The following is a 25626-nucleotide window of genomic DNA, read 5'->3' as shown; positions in this document are numbered from 1 at the left end:
GAGCCCAAAAATAAATCCACACACCTACGGTCAATTAATCTTCAACAAAGGAGGCAAGAATACACAGTGGAGAAAAGACAGTCTCTTTAACAAGTGGCGTTGGGAAAGCTGGACAGCTACATGTAAATCAATGAAGTTAGAACACTCCCTCACACCATACATAAAAATAAACTCCAAATGGCGTAAACTTTATATATAAGACATGGTACCATAAAACTCCTAGAAGAGAACATAGGCAAAATATTCTCTGACATAAATCCTAGCAATATTTTCTTAGATCAGTCTCCCAAGGCAAAGAAATAAAAGCAAAAATAAACAAATGGGACCTAATCAAACTTAAAAGCTTTTGTGCAGCAAAGGAAATCACAAACGAAACAAAAAGTCAACCTATGGACTGGGAGAAAATATTTGTAAATGATGCAACAGACAAGGGCTTAATTTCCAAAATATACAAACAGCTCATAGAGCTCAATATCAAAAAAAAAGAAACCCAACCAAAAAATAGGCAGAATACCTAAATAAACATTTCTCAAAAGAAGACATACACATGGACAATATGTATATGAAAAGATGCTCAACATCACTAATTATTAGAGAAATGCAAATAAAAACCACAATGAGGTATCACCACACACCAGTCAGAATAGCCATCAATAAAAATTTACAAATAACAAATGCTGGAGAGAGTGTGGAGAAAAGGGAACGTAAATTGTTGCAGCCACTATGGAAAACAGTATGGAGGTTCCTCAAAATACTAAACATAGAGTTACCATACAATCCTGCAATCCCATTCCTGGGCATATATCTGGAAAACATGAAAACTTTAATTTGAAAAGATACATGCACCCCAATGTTCACTGCAGCACTGTTTACAATAGCTAGGACATGGAAATAACCTAAATGTCCAATAACAGATGAATGGATAAAGAAGATGTGGTACATATATACAATGGAATATTACTCAGCCATAAAAAAAGAATGAAATAATGTCATTTGCAGCAACATGGATGGACCTAGAGATGATCATACTAAGTGAAGTAAGTCAGACAGAGAAAGACAAATGTCATATGATATCACTTACATGTGGAATCTAAAAAATAATACAAATGAACCTATATAGAAAATAGAAACAGACTCACAGAATAGAAAACAAACTTATGGTTACCAAAGGGGAAAGGGAGTGGGGGAAAGGGATAAATTAGGAGTTTGGGATTAACAAATACACACTGAATATATAAGATAAACAACAAGGGTTTACTGTATAGCACAGGGAACTATATTCAACATCCTGTAGTAACCTATAACTGAATCACTTTGCTGTATACTTGAAACTAACACAATGTCATAAATCAACTATACTTCAATATAAATAAATAAAATTTTTAAAAATTTAGTTACCACTGCACAGTGACAAAGCAGCTTGCACAAGTGTTTTTATAATAGATTATAAAATTGCCCAAGTATTTCCACAATGAATATCAGTGAGGGTAAAATGAAGACAACCTCTAAGTTACACTTTGTACAGGCCTACATCACACAGTGTTTCAACAGCAAGTATTTTTTTATGATAATAGAAAAGGCATAGAAGCTAAAAGCATGTAACACTATTCCCCTGAGCATATTCAGACAGACTGCTAGTCACCCTTCTGTGTCTTGCCCCTGAGTGCACACAATTAGATAAAGGCAAAAAGAAGAAAGGAAAAGGAACCGCCATGCTACTTTCAGTTTAAATGGAGCTGTCGGAATTGCTGCGGCGTGGCCCACCTGCAGCCCCCAGGAGCTCAGAGCAGCTTGGTTTGAACAGCATGTACTCCTTAGCCTAATGCAGGGCCAAGCTGTGAGGTCCATAGCGTCCCTTTAGGGCAAACAAGAAAGCAGAGGCAGTCCAGCTGGGGAAAGGCACACTCCAAAGGGTGCATTGGCAAAGCTATGTCTATCCCTCCCAGAGAGAATTTAAGACTCTATCTAGAGAATGTGTTTGAAGGCTCCTCTTTGAACTTTCAAAGTTTAGCTACTTAAACATATTATTCAATATGTATCTTCGCAAATGAAAGTGATAATGTTCTTCTGATGTCCTGAAAAACCACTGTAGCACTCTTTGCCCATTTGCAGTGCAAGGGCACTGTAATTCCTGAGTTCCAGCCCCTCCGTGAAATCAAAGTGCGTGCAGATGGGGACTGTTGCTTGTTTTTCCTTGAGCAGCCAATGCCTCAAACAACTGAGGAAATACGAGTGGACTTATTCGTTCATTATTTTATACCAATGCTGTGTAGCCGGTACCGTGCTATGGCTGGGGAAACTGCCATGAATAAAACAGACCAAAAGCCCTGCCAGGGTCTTTACCTGGTGAGACAGAGAAAAATTAGTAGAACATGTCCTGTTAGAAGGGACTACTGCTCTGGAGAAACGATGAAGCCCGGTGAGAAGGACAGGGAGTGTTGGCGGACCAAGTGCACAGTAAGTCCCCCACATGCGAACGAGTTCCGTTCCCAGAGCGCGTTCGCAAATCCAACTTGTTTGTAAGTCTAGCAAAGTTAGCCTAGGAATCCCACTGACACAGTCGGCTATATAGTATGTACTGTCGTAGGTTTATAATACTCTTCACACAAAGAATACATACAAAACAAAGAAACACAAAAAATAGAGAAACGCTTTTTAATCTTACAGTACAGTCCCTTGAAAAGTACACTAGTCCAGTACAACAGCTGGCACACAGGGGCTGGCACACAGGGGCTGGCATCGAGGGAACAGGCAGGAAGAGTTACTGACTGGAGGGGGGAGAGGAGGTGGGAGATGGTAGAGCTGAAGGGTCCTCAGCAACGGGAGACGGAGGGCGAGCTGCAGTTTCACTCCCGCCTGACGCTGAAGGCACAGGTTCTGGGTCCTTGCTGGATTCACTTCTATCTACTCTCTTGAAAGAACGACCCAGTGATGTCTGGGTAGTAGCTCTTTTTCTCTCGTCATAGATGACACGGTAGCACTGGATTGCATTCTGAACGGCTGCTGCAACCTTCACGTACCGCTCTGCGTTCAGGTTCTGTGCTTCCTCCTCAAACAGAGAAAACCCCCTTGCCGTTTCCTGCGGCGTGAACCTCTTCGGTTCTTCAGTTACTTCTTCTCTTTTTCCTTTCTCTGGGCACAGTCGCATCTCTGAAAGTTCACAACGTGAACGTTCGTATGTAGAAGACTTACTGTAACTGTAAATGGCCTGACGATGGCAGGCGAGCCACGTGCTGGGCTAGAGAAGGAACATTCAAGCTACAGGGAGGAGAAAGCAATGGCCCTGAGGGGGCAGGTCTGCTGTGCCAGGAGCCACCGGAAGCCCAGGGAGTGGAGGGGGGTCGGGAGCAGGGAGAAGAGGGGCAGGAGGTGAGGGCACAGATTGGCCAAGGGGACATCGTGTGCCTTGGTGACCATCGCATAAAACACCTGCCTGTTTGCTTATCCCGAGCTCAGCTGCACAAAAGTAGCTGTAACTCATCCTGGAGTTTGGAGTGGGAAAGGGTGTTTCCGCAGGGGAGTGACTAACTGACGGGCATTTTTCCAGGAGGTGTTTTCCAGTCAGGTGTGTGTGGGGAGGACAGGTCTAAGGGCAGAAGGGGACTAAATCGGAGGCTGCTGCACTGACGTAAGGAGCCATGACGGTGCCGAAGCCAGGGTTACGGCGGTAAAAGTGGGACAAAATCGTCAGTTTCTGGATGTAAGTTAGAGACCATAGAATTTACTGACAATGGATATTGGTAACGTGTGAGAAATGCAGTGTAAAAGGCAAACTTCTGGGGTGCAGAGAGAGAAGGAGACAGAAAGAGGGGAGAGAGGAAACAGCTAGTATCAGCCATGTTTAATCCGCAGCAAATTACCTAAGATTTGTGGGGGGGGAGACATTTTGAGTGCCTCATACCTCCCACCTCCCAGAAAATATTTTAAGAATTCCACCTGAGGGCTTCCCTGGTGGCGCAGTGGTTGAGAGTCCGCCTGCCGATGCAGGGAACACGGGTTCGTGCCCCGGTCCGGGAGGGTCCCACGTGCCGCGGAGCGGCTGGGCCCGTGAGCTATGGCCGCTGGGCCTGCGCGTCCGGAGCCTGTGCTCCGCGGCGGGAGAGGCCACGACGGTGAGAGGCCCGCGTACCGCAAAAAAAAAAAAAAGAATTCCACCTGAGTTAAATATAATCTGTTAAGGCCAATGCTATGACGTGGGTGCTGTTAGAATTCTCACTGTACAGACGGGAAGCAGACACAGAAGTAAGGGCACCTACCTGTCACCTCACAGCTGATGCTCGGCCAGGACCGGAACCACACGCCACCCCCAGGCCTGGGCACGACCGGTTGGTATGACGCCTGGCACTGCCTGTTCCACCAAACTTCCCTGACTTCCTCGAGGTACCTTATGAAATCAGTCTGCTAGAGCCATGTACGTACGCACGCGCGCACGCACGCACGCGCACGCACAGACGCACGCACGCCCACGGGCGCTTCAAAGCAAAGCTCCCCCGCGCCATCTAGCGGCCGCGCTGATCCCTATCAGCAGTGGAAACCGCACAGGTGTTCAGGGTCAGCGCCCAAAGCGATCACAGGTGAAGTAAGGGAAGATGCTGTTATGAATGTTTGGGAGGGATACGGACCCAAAAAGTGACTGAAGATCAAATGGAAGACTTTGCAGTGCCCAAGCCATTGCCTTTATCTTTTACGTTTAATCAGTAAATTCAGGGCTTTCTCCTCCCACATTTATTCCTTTATTCTCGCACTTGTTCACACGTTCATTTATACATTATATACCACGTACTCTGCACATTTGAGTACTCAGCACTGTGCCAGAGTGAGATGATGGATTTGGGGACATTTGTGAGAAAGTCCATGTCTGATAGACGTTGGGGGCACATAAATGCATATAATATGGTCATTAAATCTAGTGTAATAAGTGCGAGGGTGGAGCAGCCGTGGCAAAGAAATAATCAGCTTCCCCGAGGGTCAGAGGAAGGCTCGCAAAAGTGATGATAATTCTAACGTTTCTATCTTTCCATCAGCTGCCAGGACCCTTTACTCTGTACATAAAAGTCTATTCCATTGGTCTGTTTGCATTTAAACCTTCAAGGCACTGCGCTGGATTTAATTTTTTGGGTATTTTTTTTTGGTGTTAGGACAGCACTAGTCACATAAAATAGAGACGTCTTCTTTCATCTGCTGCTTTCTACAAGATTTTGTGTAGAGTTGATTTTACTTCCACCTTAAACGTTTCATAGTTTTTTTTCAAATGATTTCACCTGGGTCTAGAGATTAAGAGTGTGGGTTAATTGTGAATCCAGTTTTTCAAAATAAATATAAGGAAATTTCGACTGAGTTTGAAATTCTCCTTGAGTTTATTCTGGTAATTTGTGTCTGTCAAGGAACTGATCCATTTTAACTAAATTTTAAAATATAGTGGTGTATCTTTGAATTATGGTTTTCTGCAGATATATGCTGAGGAATGGGTTTGCTGGGGAGAAGGTAGCCGCTCAGTTCCAAAGGCCATCTGCTGGTAGAATTCTTGAGGGAAAATCAATCTTTTCTTACAAAGTCTTCCACTGACTGAATGAGACCCACCCACATTGTGGAGAGTAATCTGCTTTACTCGAAGCCCACTGATGTAAATGCTAATCATCTAAAAAATACCTTCACAGGATGTGGTCCATATATACAATGGAATACTGCTCAGCCATAAAAAAGAATGAAATCATGCTATTTGCAGCAACATGATATGATAGAGATTGTCATACTAAGTGAAGTGAGTCAGAAAGAGAAAGACAAACACCATATGATATCATTTATATGTAGAATCTAAAATACAACACAAATGGCATTATCTATTAAACAGAAACAGACTCACAGACATAGAGAACAGACTTGTGGTTGCCAAGTGGGAGGGGGGTGGAGGAGGGACGGATTGGCAGTTTGGGATTACAGGTGCAAACTATTACATATGATGGATAAACAACAAGTCCTACTGTAGAGCACAGGGAACTATATTCAATATCCTGGGATAAACCATAATGGAAAAAACAGGAAAAAAGAATGCATATACATGTATAACTGAGTCACTTTGCTGTACAGCAGTAACTAACACAACATTGTAAATCAGCTATACTTCAATTAAAAAAAATTTTTTTAATACCTTCACAGAAACATCCAGAAGAATGTTTGACCAAATATCCGGGTGCTGTGGCCCATCCAAGCTGACATAAAATTAACCATCACAAATGGCATCTGAACTCTTATCTCCATGCCACTTGTCCTTCCTTGTGTAACTGTGTCTTGTGTCCTCTGATCCTGTAAGGCCATTCTGATATCTTATCTAAATTCTTAGAACTCTCTTGAACTACTGCTTTAGGATCTTATAAAGTGAAAAATGAAGATCAGAGCCTTTGAAAGCATTAGCTCACATTTTTACTTACGCTACGTCTGGGTTTATGGGATGTTGGTCCTCTTGAAAACAGAAACCCTGTGTTATTTTTCTCCAGCTCCTACCACCATGTCTGGGAAAGAGTAGAAATAAACACCCATTGAATACACTGCCATCTTTCCTTCAAAAAAGATGTATTGAGCTCGTGTGAGCATGAGAACAAAGCCTTCACAAGCTCAGATGTTCATGTCAGATTTATCCATTGCTATCACCTGTCTCCTAATAGCACCGTCAGGACTATTTGGTAAAGGGATTAGAAACAGTCGATGGTGAACAATGAGGGAATTAACTAGACTACCAGCTCCATGAGGAAGCGACCTTATAAGTCTTATATCTACTCCAAGCACCTGCCACAACTCCAGACACCTATTAACTGCTCATTAAACAAATTGCACTGACCTGGGCGAAAATTCAATAGAGTCTCTGTTACCAATTACCACCTTGTGGATGATGCTTTTATTTGTTAAAAAAGAAAACCCACAGTATAGGAAACGTGCTGCCGATTATACTAAATAAAATGAAAATTATGACTATTTCGTTTTTATTGTAACAAAGCTTATTTATTATGCCTTATTGAATTATATTATTGAACCAAGTCAGAACTAAAATGTTGTGTATTTCAACATAAAACTGAATATACACTATACATTTTAGCAAGAAATGGTAAATTTTAAATATCTTTCAGATATCTTTGTAACCCTACAAAAAATAAATTGAGCATATATGTTTTTAAACATCCACTCTACATGAGTAAAAGGAAAGTCACATTAAAACGATCAATTTCATGCTCTTGTACCTGTATTTCAAGGCCAAAAATCCAGCACCTTATTTTTCCTTCTAAGCATTTAATTTTCAATATTTTCAGTAAGTATATTCATGTGACTATCTGAAGAAAGTTCTAAGACTACTTAATTCATTTATACAAGCTTTTTGGCAATAGTATAACCAGAAACTCTTTGCTAAAAGACATTGCTATAATGATAAAATAAAATGCATATTTTCTTTAAGGACTTTCTTTCATTAATTCCACACAAGAAAACTAAGCACTCCCAACTAAAATGCTTTCAGGTTTCAAATTTTATTTATTTTCATAATGAGATGAGAAGAGGGGTCGGCTTGGGTTTACGTGACTAGAATATCCATACAGATGATGTCTCATGCAGAGATGTCATCACATCAGTCATTTTCAAACCCTCAAGTCCACGATCTCATGTAATCCATGTACACACATGTGAACTAAAACCAGACTAGTTATTATGTGAAGTGACGTGGAAAAGGAAATCATACTAGAAGACTTTCTGCAATTATCCCATTTCTCTCATAAAACTGGTAAGCGATATAATGAAGGTATTTGTTTTTCCTCCACAGGACCTGGTTAGTGAGCTGAAGGAGAAGCTTTCCGATCACTTCAAGGAAGTCATGGTGGGCCTCATGTACCCACCACCCTCCTACGATGCCCATGAGCTCTGGCATGCCATGAAGGTAGAGGTCGGATGAGAAAATATTTCCATAGTGCGGGACCTGCCCTATGATGCTGCTATGTGTGATCAGGGAGGGGAGGGAACTTCTGCTCAAAGAAGAAATGAAAGAAATGCTGGGGGGGTGTCAGGAAAGGGGGGACCTCCAGAGCCCAGCAGCGGGATCAGTCGATTCTCCTGTTGTGCAAACTCAGACCCACCAACCCCGCTCTGTGCCAGTCTGCCAAAAGGAAAGCTTCCGGGGCTGTTTGGATTTGTCTCTCCCCAGTATATCTTCACACATTAAGAGGAAATATTATAATTCATGTGAATCTCTTTACACTGTGGTATAAATTGGGCTCATAAAGTAATGAGTCAGCAGTAATACTGAGTCAGAGACAAAATATAGATGACATCTATACTTTTGTGACCCTAAATTAATCCTTTACAAAAACTATTGCTCAAATGTAGCAAAATGTTACTTCTGAAGAATTAGAACAATTCTTTCTTACAGTAAAGAAATTACAGATTTGTTAGAGGTTTGTTGGCTAGGGATGGGAGACAAACGGCTTTTCACATCTTTCCAAACGCTGACATGAAACACCTGCAGAGCTGCTACAATCATTCCAATACAATGCCTGCCAATGACCTGATTAGCCTGGTCTGGGAACAATGTGTGACTCGAAAAGGAAGAGGGAAAAAAATTACAGAATCTGGATCTTGGCCATCATATTTGTAGATCAGAATAAGCCTTATGTAAAATATTAATTTCAACTAATATTTTTTACAATTCCATATGTGGAATTTACTCAATTAAAATTCAGTGAGTAGATATGAATCCCAAAAGTACTGATTTTTTTAATATTTAAAAAATTTTTATTGGAGTATAGTTGATTTACACTGTTGTGTTAGTTTCAGGTGTACAGCAAAGTGAATCAGTTATCCAGGTGCATACATCCACTCCACTCTTATCTGTTTTTTTAGACTCGTTTCCCATATAGCCCATTACAGAGTATTGAGTGTTGCATAATGTCAATCCCTACCTCTTGCAAAATGATGTGAAGTAAGTCCTATGTTACTGTTTAGATGAAACTGTTACATTGTATCAATGTCTCACAGAAGGGAAAGGATTTCTGAAGCTTTCTGAAACAGATGCGTTGTCTTTAAAATCACCATCAGAGAAGAGTTTATGCCTATGGCTGAAAGAGACTACAGAAAGTACCCAGTCCAAATGTTTAGGCAAACGGTGCAGAAGTCCACATCCGGGGAGAGGCAGGGAGACGTCTCTGAAACACCTTTTGCAAAATTAGAGACCCAGGATCAAATTCGAGCTTGCCCAAGAATTGATATTCTAGCAGGAAAAAAATCAGTGTCATGAGCATTGTTTAAACATCGTTTCCCACATTATTTAGAAATGCCCATGCTGTTTCACACTATGAAGGAACAGAGTTTTAGATAATATTATCTTTTGGGGACCAAACAGCTAGTAAGTAGCAGAGGCAGACTGAACTGGGCCTGTCTTTACCCCAAGCATACTTCCTTGCCCCCTGCCACCTCTCAGAACACCAGGGAGGCTAGATCCCTTTACTGCACAGAGTGCACTGTTATTTCCAGCACAGATGCCTTTATATTTCTCTTGCTCTGTCCTTCCAGGGAGCAGGCACTGATGAGAATTGCCTCATTGATATATTAGCTTCAAGAACAAACGGAGAAATTTTCCAGATGCGAGAAGCCTACTATTTGCGTAAGGAAATACACATTTGTACATATGTTTTACACTCATATAAACTTTATATGTTTCAAATAATGTGTAAAATATTCCAGTTTATGTATTTTAAAGAATTTTCTAAGACACTCATATGTGAAATATCACTCACTCAAGACTAATTAATTCACTAAGTAGAATCGATGATTAGGGTACTAAAAATGAAACAATTCCCTAGACAATCAAGTGAAGCGGACTTTCCAGGAAAATAATTACTAGTTTCTATGAGGTGGGTGTTTACATTAGGACAGCAAGTACCTGGCACAGTGGCTCAGGGAGCATCGTATCTCTTACCTAGGAGGGACCAGGTATAAAGACAGAACAAAGCAAAGCACGATGATCACTCAGCGAATTCTACAAATATGGGCAACTACTTCAATTTACGTAAACCTCATAATCACTGCGATCCACCTCAGAATCAGGTTTTTACGCATCTTAAAAGTGGAAAGGTTAACTCTTTACATTTTTTAAAAGGCTTAATGCCTTAAGTTCCATTGCGTCATGTATTATGTGACATTGAACTGTCAAGAAAATGTCCCAGACAATCAGCTCTATTGCATTCAAACAAAAACAAGACTTTCCCAAGGGGAGTGAAGTAAGACCCTTCACTGAAAATATCAAGACAGGACAAAGACTTGGGGAGAGCCGGGCTGGGCAGTGCGCTAAGGAAAGAGAAGGCAGAATTCTGAATTTTAAAGATTGCAGAATGCGAAATGATTCTCAATGTTGTTTTTCAGTTTTGGAATAGACATAGTATTTTTTTTAAGAAAACCGACCTGGGCCTATGTTACCACTGCTGTCAAATTACTTGGGTGGACTGTTTATTGGCTTCATGTGAGTAGAATGTGGTAAAAGACAAAGAAATGTCAGCAGATTAGATGTCTCCTCACTTTCCACTCATATGGGGGAAGTAGCGCTGACCTAGGCAAGCACAGGGATACGTGGTTCTATCATAAACCAACCCTCCAACGTGGGCGTTCTTGTACCCAGAATACAGCCGCGACCTGCAGGAGGACATTTACTCAGAGACCTCAGGACACTTCAGAGATACGCTGGTGAACTTGGTCCAGGTATGAAACTCCAAAATTCACACCATTTTGCACTATTAAAAAAAACAGGTATGTTTCGTTTTCAAAAAATAGGACAGAAAACTCCAGTTTACCCCAGTTTAACAGTGAATTCTGTACAATAACAAGTACTGAATGCCAGCTAAATTCAAGGCACTATGATAGAAACTTGGGTTGGATATAGAAACAAACAAATATGAATAAGACACCATCTCTGTTCTCAAAACAATCTACTATAAGTAAAATGGTTATAATTATCAATAAATGCATAAATAATTATAAATTACAAGGGTGTTAACAGGTTTAAAATACTACAGTTACAATTAGTAGAATGAGAACATGGCCTAAGGCCCCAGGGACCCAGGACCACACCAACAGGTAGTCAGAACCACCAGATGAGAGTACAATATACATGGGGATCCAGGAGCCTCACTCATGACTTTAAGTTAGGAGAATCTGGATTACTGAAAATAAAAACTAGTTTTCCCTTCTTACCATCTCTTTATTTCTGTAATTCCATCTTCTCCTTGAGTTTGTGTTGACCAAATCAATCAGACACACCCTCAGTACTTGATAAAGTGATGCAGGAAACGGGAGAGGATTCAGCAGGAAACAAGGGGCTTGAATTTAGGCAAGAAAAGCTATTTCGGTTTCTCTGTGTTATCACTCAGATTGTTGACTAGCCATCTTCTAGCAGGGAGAGCAGTGGATGGAACTCTTGATGTTCCAGCCCAGGTTATAGAACTTATAGAATGAAAGAAAACAAGGGAACATCAGGTCAGGAAAAAAACACAGAAAATCTCCCAATCACTCCAGAAAACAGACCCAGAGCCATATGCTAATTTTTCTTTCTGAAATTGCAGGTTCAAACTTTTACCTAGAGAGAGTTCTTTTTTTTTTAATTCTACAAAGTTTTTTTTTTACAAAAACAACTTTATTTCTCAAGTTAAAGTATTGTATACTTTACACAAGAAAGATAAAAATTAAGAATTCTTTCTACCCTGTCTAGAACTAGTCTATATATAGAAAATAATTAAAATGAGAAAATGACTATTGATAATGATTTTTTTTCCTTTAAAATATCAATGGCAGTGTGCAAATTTAAGTGACTACTTCATTTTCCTTCTTTTCTGATTGGGCAATTTTGCTATCTTCCTCATTCGGGGTGGATTAACACATCCAATCAAACACAGGTGTGGTTTCTTTAATGTGTGTTTATTGTGATTAAAAACTTTATACTGTACTTCATAATAGTCTCTATAGTTTAAGAATGAATAAATATATCAGCCAGATTAGAACACAAACTAACAATTCTATGCATTGCCAGGCAACAAGAATTTTACATTTTTTTACTCTTTTTTTTGTGCCCAAGTTATTGTCAGTTTTGAATTAGGAATAAAGAAATCCAAAAGGAAAGATTCCAGAGGAAGCAAGTATTAGCTGCCCCAGACGGAGGAGAGCTTGGTGCCTAGGGCTGGTTGGATTTCTTCAAATTGTTCAACTGAAAACAATGGCCGAGTGCTGAGCAAATCTATTGACCTTTCAATTAAAGTAAAAATTCCATTTGTAAAAACAAAATCAAGAATTTTCTTTCTTGTTTAATTTGGTTTGCTGTGGTTTAATTTGGACGTGTATGGCATGGCTGCATAGTTCATAAAACTGCCTGTATCAATTCATCAAGTCCTATTCTGAAGAGTCTAATCTCTGGGATGAGAACATCAATAGAGAATAGATATCGTCCAACTTGAGACTTCTGTGTAAGGTGTTGTAGAAATAAGCTTATTTAAATTTGTGACAGAGGTTGAGTCATTATAGGAAAAAAGTTTTTAATAATCATTATTAATATTAAAAATAATCTTACTTGGCAACATGTCAATTGAATATTTTCTAACTTTTCAACGTTGTAAGAAAAACTAAAACATTCTCTCAATTTAGAAGGGTCTTCATCTTTTGGTTTTCTAGGACTGATGCTCCATAATGTAAATTAAAACAACAGTTTCCAGTCAAAAATTCGTGTTGGCATTAGTACTGCCCCTAATAAAACCAAAAGTCCTATTATAAATCCATGAGTTGCATCTTAATAGCAAACACCTTTTTATTTTCTTAGTATCCAAAAAGAAATTTATTTCAATTTATTAAAGAAATATATAAGCTCTCTAGTAAGACAAAAAATATTTCATTAGGACTATTTTGCATTCCACTAGGCCTATATCACAGTCCAGCCTCTCCTTCCAAATTTGGCTTCTTTTCTCTCCCATCCATGGTTGATCCCCAGCACATCCCATAATAACAAGAATCTGTTTTGTAAATAAGTTCATTTGTATCATGTTTTAGATTCTACATATAAGCGCTATATGGTATTTCTCTTTCTCTGTCTGACTTACTTCACTTAGTATGATCATCTCTAGGTCCATCCATGTTGCTGCAAATGGCATTATTTCATTCTTTTTTATGGCTGAGGAGTATTCCATTGTATATATGTACCACATCTTTATCCATTCATCTGCTGATGGACATTTAGGTTGCTTCCATGTCCTGGCTATTGTAAACAGTGCTGCTATGAACATAGGGGTGCAGGTATCTTTTCAACATGTGTATGTGTATAACTGAATCACTTTGCTATACACCTGAAACTAACCCAACATTGTAAATCAACTACACTTCAATAATTTTTTTTTAAAAAGGCAAAAAAATATAACAAGATACCTGCAGGTCTCCATCTCAGAGTCAGCTCCCCAGGGAGCTGACTGGCTGCACCCCGTCCCTGGGAGCTCAGATGGGCTCCGTGGCTGGCCTGACGTCTCACGTCTGCTGAGTGAGAGACTAACCTGAAAACAGCCTCAAGACACCATACCTCCTCCTCCACTGTTAAATGTGATGGCTCCCACCTCCAACCCCATCTGATTGAACTCCAGTTCTACTTCTATCTGGTAAAATTCCAATGATCAAGTACTCAAATAACCTCTCAGAATCTCTGCACCTCGTCAAAGGTTATGCTACAAACCCCCTAAAAGTAACTGACAGCCAAGAATCAGGATCGCAGTGTGTTTTTATAAAGCAAAGCTCTTATATTTCAGGAAAAAACACACAGTTCTGAAAACTAAACTTGAGAAAAAATAAATCACAAGGGGAAAAAATCAGTGAATGATATTTTCCCTTGATGTAATAGGGCTATCTATCTTATGCACAACTGCAGTTCCTTTTCCCTGAAATTAAACAATGCTTTATTTTTGATAGAGTATAAATTGAGAATGTGTATTTGTATACATAATATTATTTGTATAGACACATATTTTAAAATAATACACAATTTATTTTATCACTGGGTTTCACCTAATTTGGATTATGACTTTACAGGATAAAGTATTACTTCTTAAGTTCAATTTCTAGACTTGGAACTTAAGTGTGTGTGTGTGTGTGTTTAACCTTGAAATAGCTCCTCAGAGCAGTAAAATTGTCCTTTCAACATAGAATATAAAAATTGATGGTGAAGGAAGACCTAGATTTTATAAGAAGCCAAGGAAAATTAATGAGGTTTACTTAAATATTATGTATTTATAAGGTTTCATAGTATATTCCCCTTAAAATGTAAAACACAATTTATGAGTATAAGATAATACATATTTCAAAGAAAGCACTTAACTCATAATTGAAAATGGAAGTGAAAAACTTATATTTCAAGATCAGGAGTCCCATGTAATGCTTAGTAAAATGTATAATTTCTCATAGATGTTTAAATATTTTGAAGTCTGACCAGTGACTTCTGACTTCTACATTAATGGCTCTGCATTTTGGACCTCCTGGTTTAGGCTTTGGATCAGTAAATTTCCAAGAGTGAAAATGATGTAACGTTAACTAGAGAATTGAAGAAGTCCAACACTTCTGACCACTATCTGTGGGGTACACCATTTCAGAGACTCTGTCTAGACATCTTACAAAAAGAGGTGATGAGTTCCAGCCAAATAACTGAGGGGCACTGTCACGTGACCAAGTTCCTTCTACCCTCCAGTTGGGATCTTTATTCTCTCTGCCCCCGTCTCTCTCTATAGATAGATGTTTGATAGATGGTAGATGGTAGATACATACATACATATATACATAGAGAGATCATAGATACATAGATACATAGATAGATGATAAATACATAGATAGATACATAGATAGATAGACAGAGATATAGATAGGCTGACTGGTAGATAGATGACGGACAGATAATAGATAGACAGGCAGATAGATAGATACTCTGTGTAAAACAACCAGGTATATATCTGTGTATCTTTTGCTCTTGGCTCTAAGTCAGCTGTGTGTCCTTGGGTTTATCATTTTGCTTTCTTGGGATTCCAGATATCTACCCTGTAAATCAAAGGAAGTGAACCCATTCTGCTCCATTCCCTCCCAGTACCCATATTCTAAAGTTCTTCAGCAATTACAATCACATCCTCCTCCCTCCCTCTGCAGCGTCACTTCCAGAATCAGGCGAAACACCACCCACGGCTTTCATCTTTTTGACATCATGAACATTCAGATACACCTCTTTTTTGTCAATTAATAGAGATTGAGGGAATTGGAAGCTTTAAGGTATGCATGAAACGTGAAGTGTTTAAATTACTGTCACATTTTCTGGGAAAAAAAGAGCTTTTAATCTATAAAGAATTTTCCAACAGGGCTGTTTCTAATAAGAAAACCACTCAACCAGAACACGTTCTTCTTGAAAACTAATGCCAATCACTGAACTGACTCACAGCACTTCCTGTGCTTTTATTAAACCAGATTTACAGGAGATCTAAGTATCTGTCAAATAATGAAAAGTTAGTCGCTTAGAGATCAATTAATCCATATGTGCAAATCACCCTGCAGATGATAAATGTTTCCACAGACAGAAAAAATGGAAACTGTCCTCATCTTGGCTGTCAGCAGTCTCCAAGTGATGCTTCCTCAGACTCATGCCCTGAGGCCTCTGGGGATCATCTGTAGCCACTTTGCTCCAAATACTTCCAGCCAGATTTTAATTCCTTTAATTTCTTCCTTTCACATTTTTATTTTGTCCCTAACCCCAACTGTCATTTATGCCGTTTCTCTGGCATTTACATCACCTACCAGTCTACTGTCTTAGGCTTTTTATATGACAAAATCCACTTGCTGGGAAAAGCTAAATCACACATTAAACTGATTCACATTTTTTTAATCTACCAGTCTGCTTAAAGTGCTTTTGGCAATTAACTGCACAAAGAAGTAAACAGATGGGCACCATTTCAAGTTAAATGTCCAAAAATCAAATCTCTCACAAAAATTTCAGAACTGCAGAAAATTCTTGAATATTTCTCACAGACTTTGCATGCGTAGGTGTTTAGTTAGCTACATCGTTTGATTGGAAATCACAAAAAACACTTCAACGATCCAGAAAATCTTCCCGTTTCTACTAACTGGTGTTTAAATTCTGCCATCTAAAAGGTATTTCTTTAACTTCCCTTCCTTCGTTCAGTACTGACTCAGTGAATATTTCTCAAAAGCCCCCAATGTGCCAAGGACAATTGGGAATTATCAAAAGAGACAAAGACCCCAGTCTTCAGAAGCTTGCATTCTATCGGAGGATGCAGACAGCTAAGGAGAAATCTAACAAATTGGTGCATTTCACAGCACGTTAGGTGATGAAGGATACGGCAGGGCAGGGGAGGGGATGGCGGGTAGGTTACGATGTTGCACAGCTTGGTCAGGGCAAATCCCATTGAGAAGACGAGACTTGACCAGTTAAGCTGGTTAACTTATATCCCTTTTTCTGTCTCAGCTGGATCGGAACCAAGTAACCTTTCATGATGGTTTGGCCTCACCCTTGCTCTCTCTGGAGCCTAAGACTCCCACTAGTGGCCGGCTGTGTTCCCCACAGGGTTCCAGCCAGCGCGGTCTGTCCCACAGCCCTGGCCTGCTGGAAGGGTCTGCCCTGCTGCGGCCATCAACCACTGCACCTGTCCGGCTCCGGCAAGTTCCTCCATCAGGAGCAGAAGAGAGATCTGGGGCCCATTCGTGCTGCTTCGGGACTGAGATGAATTCAGGAAGGGGTCTCTGGGGCTTCGGCTGCCCCATCTTGCTCTGTCACTGAGTTCATTTCCAGAGTCCGAAAAGACGACAGGAGCAGAAGACAGTGTACTCTGTGTTCTTTCAGCAAAGTCAAAAAAGAAAGAAAAAGCATTTCCTCCAGATCTGGACCCAAAGGAGAGGAAAGGTTAACTAAACTGTCTCATCACGTGTCTCTCCTGCCTCTTTCTGCCCTCATAACCCCCAGGGACCAGAGGGTCCTGCATTAGGGGGCTCTCCTTCCCTCCTGTTTGAAAGCACTTCTCTTAGGGCAGCTTGGCCACGTCTGTTCTTTCTTCATATGATAAAGAGGCAGGAGTGAAACAAATTTACAAAATCCTCTCACTGCACACGTTCTGGATTTCATGGTTATTTTCCTGTTGCCTATATGAGATGTTACAAGTCAGAGACTGAGCATTAACTCACGCTTTCTCTCTGCCTTTTCCTTCTGACGATGTTAAAATCCCGTCTCTACCAGCCGGCCAGGCAGTGGGCGCTGTTTGAAGGGGTGGGCGGCGGAGGTACCGCCCAGGGAACCGGAAAAGCGAAAAACTTGTCAACTCCCTTGAAAGATTACCTCGGCTACAAAGAAAAAATGAAAAGTGCCCACATGTTTAAAAAGACCTGCATTGCATAACCCAAGAAATGTAGACTAACTCCGACTAACGACAGAACTTTCTTAGGCGTCTCCAGTGTGTTTCGTGGCTCAAAGATTTGTGTCCCGGTTTCCCTACTAAGCTGTCAATTCAGAGCACTTACAGAGGGAAACCTGTGCTTACTTCACAGGGAACCAGGGAAGAAGGGTACACGGACCCTGCCACGGCTGCCCAGGACGCCATGGTAACGGGCCAGCCCTGGGGCGACCGCGGGACCTTGGGCACGCCAGCCTGGGGCCGCGGTGCTACCTGACGGCCTGTGATGTTTCAGGTGCTGTGGGAGGCCTGCCAGCAGAGGACAGGGGAGCACAAAACGCTTTTGCAAATGATCCTGTGTAACAAGAGCTACCAGCAGCTGTGGCTGGGTAACTGCCCTCTGTTCTCTACAGCTACCCCCTGATTAGAGAATAAAAAGCAAGTAGGTAATGGGGAAAGGGAGGTGTTATAGATAAAGAGAGGAAAGCCAGTTATCTCAAAGGTACCTCTTTGGGGTTAGGTTTATACAGACGTGCCTCATCGAACAACATTGCTAAGGCTGAAGCTCCCCTAGAATTTTATTTTGCCAATAATTGAATCACATAACCTTTCAATACTAAACTTTTTAAAACCACCTCTGTTTCTGATGGAGAACTTACTCACCTATATTACCTATCTCCTGTTAGGTGCATCATATGTTGTCTTAAAAAGAATATGGGTGGGCTTCCCTGGTGGTGCAGTGGTTGAGAGTCCGCCTGCCGATGCAGGGGACACGGGTTTGTGCCCCGGTCTGGGAAGATCCCACATGCCACGGAGCGGCTGGGCCCCTGAGCCATGGCCGCTGAGCCTGCGCGTCCGGAGTCTGTGCTCCTCAACGGGAGAGGCCGCAGCAGTGAGAGGCCTGCATACCGCAAAAAAAAAAAAAAAGAAAGAAAAAAAAAAGAATATGGTGAACACAGTCCGTAATGAACCAAGGTCATTATTACTGAAGTCGTGATTTGTGTGAAGCTGCCTTACTGGTCCTACAGGTGCTTTGTTCGACTTTTCCCAAACTGCTGTAACTTTCTGTCTCCCTTATTTTTTTAAATACTTTTTTGGTTTTTTTCTACTATATATAACACACAAAAGTCCATTAAAAAATTTTAAAAGATGGCCTACTGCAACCCAACACCCACCCCTATACTTTATTTACCTTCACTGTGTATAAGCAATCAAATCCATGTTTGCATTTTAAAATTATAATATTCATAAAATCTCCTTTGAATTATATCGATTTGTTGAAGTTTTCCAGGAATTTCAAACTATTTCTGGGCAAGACATAGTAGATGCCATTAATGAATGTTATGATGGATCCTTTCAAGAGCTGCTAGTTGCAATTGGTGAGTAACAATGTGTTTGGCACAGTGAATGCTGATTAGCTCTGACTGAATTAAAGATGCACGAGCAAGCTCTTGATTGAGTCACTTTCCCCTGAATTTAATTATTTAGACAGAATGTTAACTCTGTAGAGGAAACATGCATCGGCTACTGATACAAAGCACTAAACTGGCAAGCTAATAACTTTCATGAACCCATACCCTTCCTAACAGCTGTCAACTTGCACACTAGGAAACCTTGAATTCTCAGGTAATTGGGATCTCACACCTTTAAATTCATCTTGTACATACTAACTTCCTTTCCCTTGTAAAGAAGGTTATGGTTTTACCACTATTCTAAATGTTGACATTTTAATACAATGTACAATGAGGGATCCCACAGAGAACTCACAAAATATCAGTCTTCCAGGATTGTAACTGGAAAAAAAAAAAAGCATTCTCATTGTTTCCCAAATTTTGAAGGAAATATGTACTGTCACTCCCAAACTTTCTTCTTTTCTCTCTGATTTTTCCTAGTTCTCTGTGTTCGAGACAAACCAGCCTATTTTGCTTACAGATTATACAGTGCAATCCATGTAAGTATGAGCCACGTATTTTTAAAATTTCTCCAGAAATCATGTCTACTTTCTCAAAGGACTAGTTTTACCTCAATTATTTAAATATTGATTCCCATATTTGAATTTGTATGCAAATATATTAATTTCAAAGAAAATATGCTCCAGTGAAGAAATATACACCAAAATGAGACCCATCAAATAAAGATAATGCTCTGCTTTCTGTATCAAACAGAGGTACCTAAGAAGTATTCCTTGGGGCCTCTCCCCCCAGGGAGATGTGCTTTAGCCTTTCTTAGCATCTGGAGAAACTGGTAGGTCCAAATGCTTTTACCACATATGAAGACCACCCCCTCATACTCAGGCAATTACACAACATATGGCATCAAGCAGAAAATGTCAAAACATTACAAACTCTCAGAAGGAAATGGCTGCATTCCTGAACTTTAAAAACACAAAACGTGAGTGGTTATTTTTAAACATAAAGTATTATTTTAAAAAACACTTAAAATGAGACAGCTAGACAACAATAAACTCTAACGCTATTTTTGTAATTAAGTGAGAATGTTTTTTAGTTTTGGGTGATAATCAACTGCACATCTTTGGTGCATTCATTTTCAAAGAAACAAACACTTATGTGCATGAGACAATGAATATCTCATCCACAATGTGCACAAAAATATTTAGAAAATGAAAAGGTCTCATGCAAATCACTATACATGTCATAGCCCCGAAAACTCAAAGAAAATCATTAAAAAAAATTCAGTGGTACAATCATTTTAAGGGAGTGTTTTATCCTCAAAGTAATTGTTATACACCAACTTCTTAGAGGTAGCAAGCAAGCTTGGATAATATGCTAATCATCAAGAACATTTTATTTAGTTATTTTTATTGACGTACAAGTATTTTTTATGAGGTACAAGAACCCATGTATCCTCAGAACACAGGACGAAGATCAGTGCTCACAGTCCTCTGCTTGTTTTTGATTCTATTTCCAAGAATAAAGGTGGATTTGATTAACTATATTTAAAAGTGTATTGGGCAAGGATATTGTATGACATCAACCGTTTCCTTCTCCAACAAAGAGTAAAGCTTCACTTGTGAATGACCTTGGGAAAATAATCACATTATTCTGATTCCAATGACGCCCAAAGTGAGGGCCAATTATCCTAATAATAAATAAAAACTCTACCTTTGCTGTGTGTGTCAATGCAAAAAGAAAGGTATGTGTACTCACGAACAGTTTGCAGGTACAGCAGAGGAGTGTATATTCCAGTAATCAGAGTGTTCATATACAAGGGCCTCCTGCCAATGTCAAGTATTGTTCAAAAGCTGTCTTCACCAGCTCTCGCCAAAGAAAATCTCTGTTTTTCTCCAGTTTATTCTAAGCGAATGATACACAATTTAAATATGGGAAGTTGGCTGGATCATTCATTTTCATCACTTCAAATTATGGAAAAGTTTGTTAGTAGGTCTACACCGAAAACATTCAGACATCAAAAATTAGCTGCTGCTTCCTGGCCACTGGATGTCACCAGTACTCCATTTGAACAGACAAGTTGAAATTGCTTTGTGAAGCGGTATTCGTTCCGGACCTAGTACACAGAAAGGGATGGCTGTGTATTTTTCAGTATTGAAATCAGTATTAAATCAGCAAATATTTTGAGTACCTGGAATTCTTACATTTACAGTTTTCCACAATAAGCAGACGATAAAATAAAAATATAATTGCCGTCTTAGAAACGCTGACGTTCATCTAACAGAGTTGGGACCCACATCCCAACCCAGGAAGAATTTTTACCTAGAAAGAGCACATGATCAGATCTGCATCTTAAAATGCAGTGTTCAGGGGCCTCCCTGGTGGCGCAGTGGTTGAGAGTCCGCCTGCCGATGCAGGGGATACGGGTTCGTGCCCCGGTCTGGGAGGATCCCATATGCCGCGGAGCGGCTGGGCCCGTGAGCCATGGCTGCTGAGCCTGCGCATCCGGAGCCTGTGCTCCGCAACGGGAGAGGCCACAACAGTGAGAGGCCCGCATACCACAAAAAAAAAAAAAAAAAAAAAAAAAAAAAAAAAAAAAAAAAAATGCAGTGTTCAGGAGACAGTGGGGGGGTTGACCAGGTTTTAAAGGGAGAATTATAGAGTCTCAGACATAGAAAACAAACTTATGGTTGCCAAGGGGTAAGGGGAGAGGGATAAATTAGGAGATTGGGACTGACATATACACACTACTACGTATAAAATGGATAACTAATAAGGTCCTACTATATAGCTCAGGGGACTCTACTCAACACTCTGTAATGGGCTATATGGGAAAAGAATCTAAAAAAGAGTGGAGATATATATATATATGTACATGTATAACTGAATCACTTTGCTGTACAGCAGAAGCTAACACAACATTGTAAATCAACTACACTCCAAAAAAAAATGTTTTTTTAAATAAAAGGGAGGATTATTGCAGAATCAGGTGAAGTGATGAGGGCCAGCATCAAGGCTATGACTCTGGAAATAGAGATTAGAGGGCACTTAAGAAGCAGAGTAGATGGACCACTTGACTGTGTGTGTACCGTGTGGGGGCCCGGGGGGGGCGGGTCACAGAGGGGAGGTGGAGTCTGAGTCGATGCCCGTGGGTGGGGATGCCAGGGCTTGAGGGATACAGGACCAGGAGCACACGGCCACAGAAAAGAGGATGAGTCGATTTTAGAGAGACTGACTTTAAGGTGCTGTTTCCTTATTATTTGTCTCCCCTTGGCTGTGTCTTTTAGGACTTTGGTTTCCATAATAAAACCGTGATCAGGATTCTAATTGCCAGAAGTGAAATAGACCTGATGACCATAAGGAAACGATACAAAGAGAGATACGGGAAGTCCCTCTTCCATGATATCAAAGTAAGTCTCCTACACGTGATTTCTTTGCACCCATATTTGATCCTTTTCGAAACTGAAACAAGAGCTGTAATTTAAGTAACTTCACAGTGGAATCTAAAAAGTTAAATATTCTGGCTGGGATCATCTACATTAGTAGGTCGGGCAGCCTTAGCGCAACAGGTGAGAAAAATCCCTTCACCTCGGTGACAAAACTTATTCCTCTTTGATGCGTTTTAAGCAAAAGTCATTGGTTTGTCATGTAAACTATTCATCCCACGATCATGTGATGAGGATCTGCAAGCTAAACGCCCAAGAATGATCAGCACCAGGAAGAAAACGTTTTGCAAGAAGGGCCCATAAATTGTGAAGAGCTTTCTGAGATCAGCTCTCCTGTGTTGTCATAGGAGACGGCAGCCAGTCAGATCCCATCACGTGGGTGCAAAATTCTGCACATTGCCATCCCATGAGCCCTTGAAGCTCATGCCAAGAAGCAACGACTCAGAAGTCAACAGGCCGGTAGTTTCTTCATTCTGATACACCTAAGCTTTAGCCTGGATTTTGATAAAACCTAGCAAAGAATTATCAGAATATGTAGGACCATCTATGTAATTTGGGGCACCCCATGGAAAATGAAAACGTTTGACCCCTCGTTCAAAAAAGTATAAAGAACTTCAAGATGGCACCCTCAGAGCATTACCCCAAGCACAGGGTCCTAGAATGTATCTTAATGTATATTTTGCACATAGCTAAATCCTGTTACCTTGTCCACATTGTTTCCATTGAAATTTTCAATTGCATAAAATAGCTTTTTAGTTTATTGAAAGATACGGAAGAAACTTGACAACCCAAGGAGCAAGAGATCACACAACCCAGAAGACCTTGTAGGCCCTCAGGGAGCTGAAGTGCTTTCCAAGAGGAAGGGTTAATGGAGCATTTAAGAGACATCTTCCTCCTTCATCTTTGATAAAACTCTCCTTACAGCCACCTTCAAAACCTTAAACTTTTAGTGGTGCTAAACATTTCTCATTGAGAAATGCGTGTCATAACTCATTTTCTAAATGAATAAACTACTTCTAATACCTATACAGCAATTAACGACAGCCACCTCAAAATCTACTAATATTCACATATGATTAATGCAACTTTACTATGTGCATTTAAGGCAGTGAATTATAATTACACAACTTTGTGTATGAGAACATGCATGTGAGAGTTGACTTTTAACAAAGATAAGTTTTATAATTCCTTTTATTTATTACTATCATTTTTTTTGAAAAACTTAGAAACTATGGAAGCATGGTAAAAGGATTAAAATGGCCCTAATTCTCCACCACAGATAACCAATAACAATATTTTTTTGTACACGTTTTCTTTTAAAAAATGTTTTACTACTTAAAGAAATATTTTTATTAAATCATGGATCCCACTGTAGAAGTTCTAAAGTACATAAACTGCCCCACATTATTATTTATTGCTTTTTACTTTTTCACTATTATACATAATATTATGGTGTATATTTTGGAGCCTAAATCTTGGCCTCATCAATAATTGATCATTATTTCCTTAGGACAGATTTCTTGAAGCAGACTTTCTGCATTAATGACTATAAACATTTTTAAGCCATCTGAGGCATATTGCCCAATCTGCCCTCCAGACTCTACAATGATTTACAACAATAAATGAGGACACCTCTTTCAAGTTGAGGAGAAGATGTGATTCTACTGGAAGTTATTCTTCTTATAAAAACACATTAGGGGGCTTCCCTTGTGGCGCAGTGGTTGAGAGTCCGCCTGCCGATGCAGGGGACATGGGTTCGTGCCCCGGTCCAGGAAGATCCCACATGCTGCGGAGCAGCTGGGCCCGTGAGCCATGGCCGCTGAGCCTGCGCATCTGGAGCCTGTGCTCCGCAACGGAAGAGGCCACAACAGTGAGAGGCCCGAGCACCGCAAAAAAAAAAAAAAAAAAAAAAAACACATTAGGGTTCCATCAACTTTATATAAACTTCGTTCTATTGATTATAACCATGGTATTATTTTTCAGTAACTTCCAGGGAATAGTTCTCAGGGCATATTAAATATTTAGATGAAAAAAATAAATAATTTTTGTGATGCTAACGGCCCATGGTCTTTCATTCTATAGTTCAGAGGAATTATGCTTCTTTTTAGAAATACTATGACATTGTATTTCAAATACATTATATTTTCTTCTTTTCAGCATTTCGCTTCAGGGCATTACGAGAAGGCTCTGCTTGCCATCTGTGCCGGGGATGTTGACGATTACTAAATAAAAAGAAGGATTTGGAGGATGCACTCATCTTCAGAGACACGTCAAAATACAGATTATGTGATTAATATGCATTGTTAGTAGCATTATTACAAAACTATAGAATCCTATTTCTCTCTTTTCTCTTTTCTCTCTTTAAAATTATTCCAAGAATAATTATTATCAATAGGTTATTCAAAAAAACCTATTGACAAAAGTGTATGAGATTGGATTTGCACATATCTAAATCAGGAATTTGTTAGATTGCGTGTAACAGAATAATAAAAGACATTATTGCATTGACATATGTTATTTAATGTGAACCGTCAATTCCCTACAAGGAGTGGGTCTGCTTACAGCTGTCCCAGCATGCTGTGGGAGATGATGGAAACGGGGTGCATGGCCATCCCCTTCCCTACTCGAGACTCTGGACAAACGCAGTAAAGCCAAAGTGAACATCTCAGTCCCCTTTAAATGAAAATAAAGGTATAAAACAGCAGAATAGGGCTTCCCTGGTGGCGCAGTGATTGAGAGTCCGCCTGCCGATGCAGGGGACATGGGTTCGTGCCCCGGTCCGGGAAGATCCCACATGCTGCGGAGCAGCTGGGCCCGTGAGCCATGGCCACTGAGCCTGCTCGTCCAGAGCCTGTGCTCCGCAACGGGAGAGGCCACTACAGTGAGAGACCCGTGTACCGCAAAAAAAAAAAAAAAAAAAACAGCAGAATACAGCCAGATATATACTTGTCAAGCTTAGCTGTGTAAGAGACTTAGATGGAAAAATAGGCATGTGTGTGCGCACGCGTGTACGTGAGTGCTGTGTATTTGACAACCCCTCTGGTAAAGGCAACATCTCTGGCTATTGCTGTTCTTGGCGTTAGTGCCTAGCCAGCCACTCGCCCCGGCAACGGCAGCAGAGTCCCTGCTGCTTGTTTGTCTTCACTCCTCAACATCAGCATCAAAGCCTATCTGGGAAGTAACTACAATCTGTGCCATTGGTCAAGGCCGTTCCCTTCTGTGTCTGTAGATCTGGTAAATTACGAGCAGCAAAGAAAAAGTACTCACTGAGTCAGATTTGGGGGGAGAATCGAGTTTGACGCCACTGTCTAGCCAAGAGCAAAAGCAGGGACAGAGATGGGT

General features: G+C 40.3%; 1 protein-coding gene across 1 annotated transcript in view; it reads left to right on the top strand.

The window, feature by feature from the left end:
* The window catches only part of ANXA10 (annexin A10), a gene marked incomplete at both ends in the record, with an annotated part of 65985 nt that extends 41475 nt beyond the window's left edge, over positions 1–24510 (top strand). The window contains 9 exons of the mRNA XM_079706650.1: positions 7805–7918; positions 9547–9637; positions 10649–10728; positions 17584–17637; positions 17725–17818; positions 18713–18808; positions 19322–19380; positions 22126–22248; positions 24442–24510. Of these exons, the coding sequence (XP_079562776.1) occupies positions 7805–7918; positions 9547–9637; positions 10649–10728; positions 17584–17637; positions 17725–17818; positions 18713–18808; positions 19322–19380; positions 22126–22248; positions 24442–24510 (780 nt within the window). The remainder of the gene's footprint in view (positions 1–7804; positions 7919–9546; positions 9638–10648; positions 10729–17583; positions 17638–17724; positions 17819–18712; positions 18809–19321; positions 19381–22125; positions 22249–24441) is intronic.
* Positions 24511–25626: the final 1116 nt, after the last annotated feature.

This window comes from Hyperoodon ampullatus (genome assembly GCF_949752795.1).
Source record: "Hyperoodon ampullatus genome assembly, chromosome: 6".
NCBI lineage: Eukaryota > Metazoa > Chordata > Mammalia > Artiodactyla > Ziphiidae > Hyperoodon > Hyperoodon ampullatus.
Note: the sequence above shows the minus strand (reverse complement) of the source record. Positions and strands in the feature narration are given on the sequence as shown.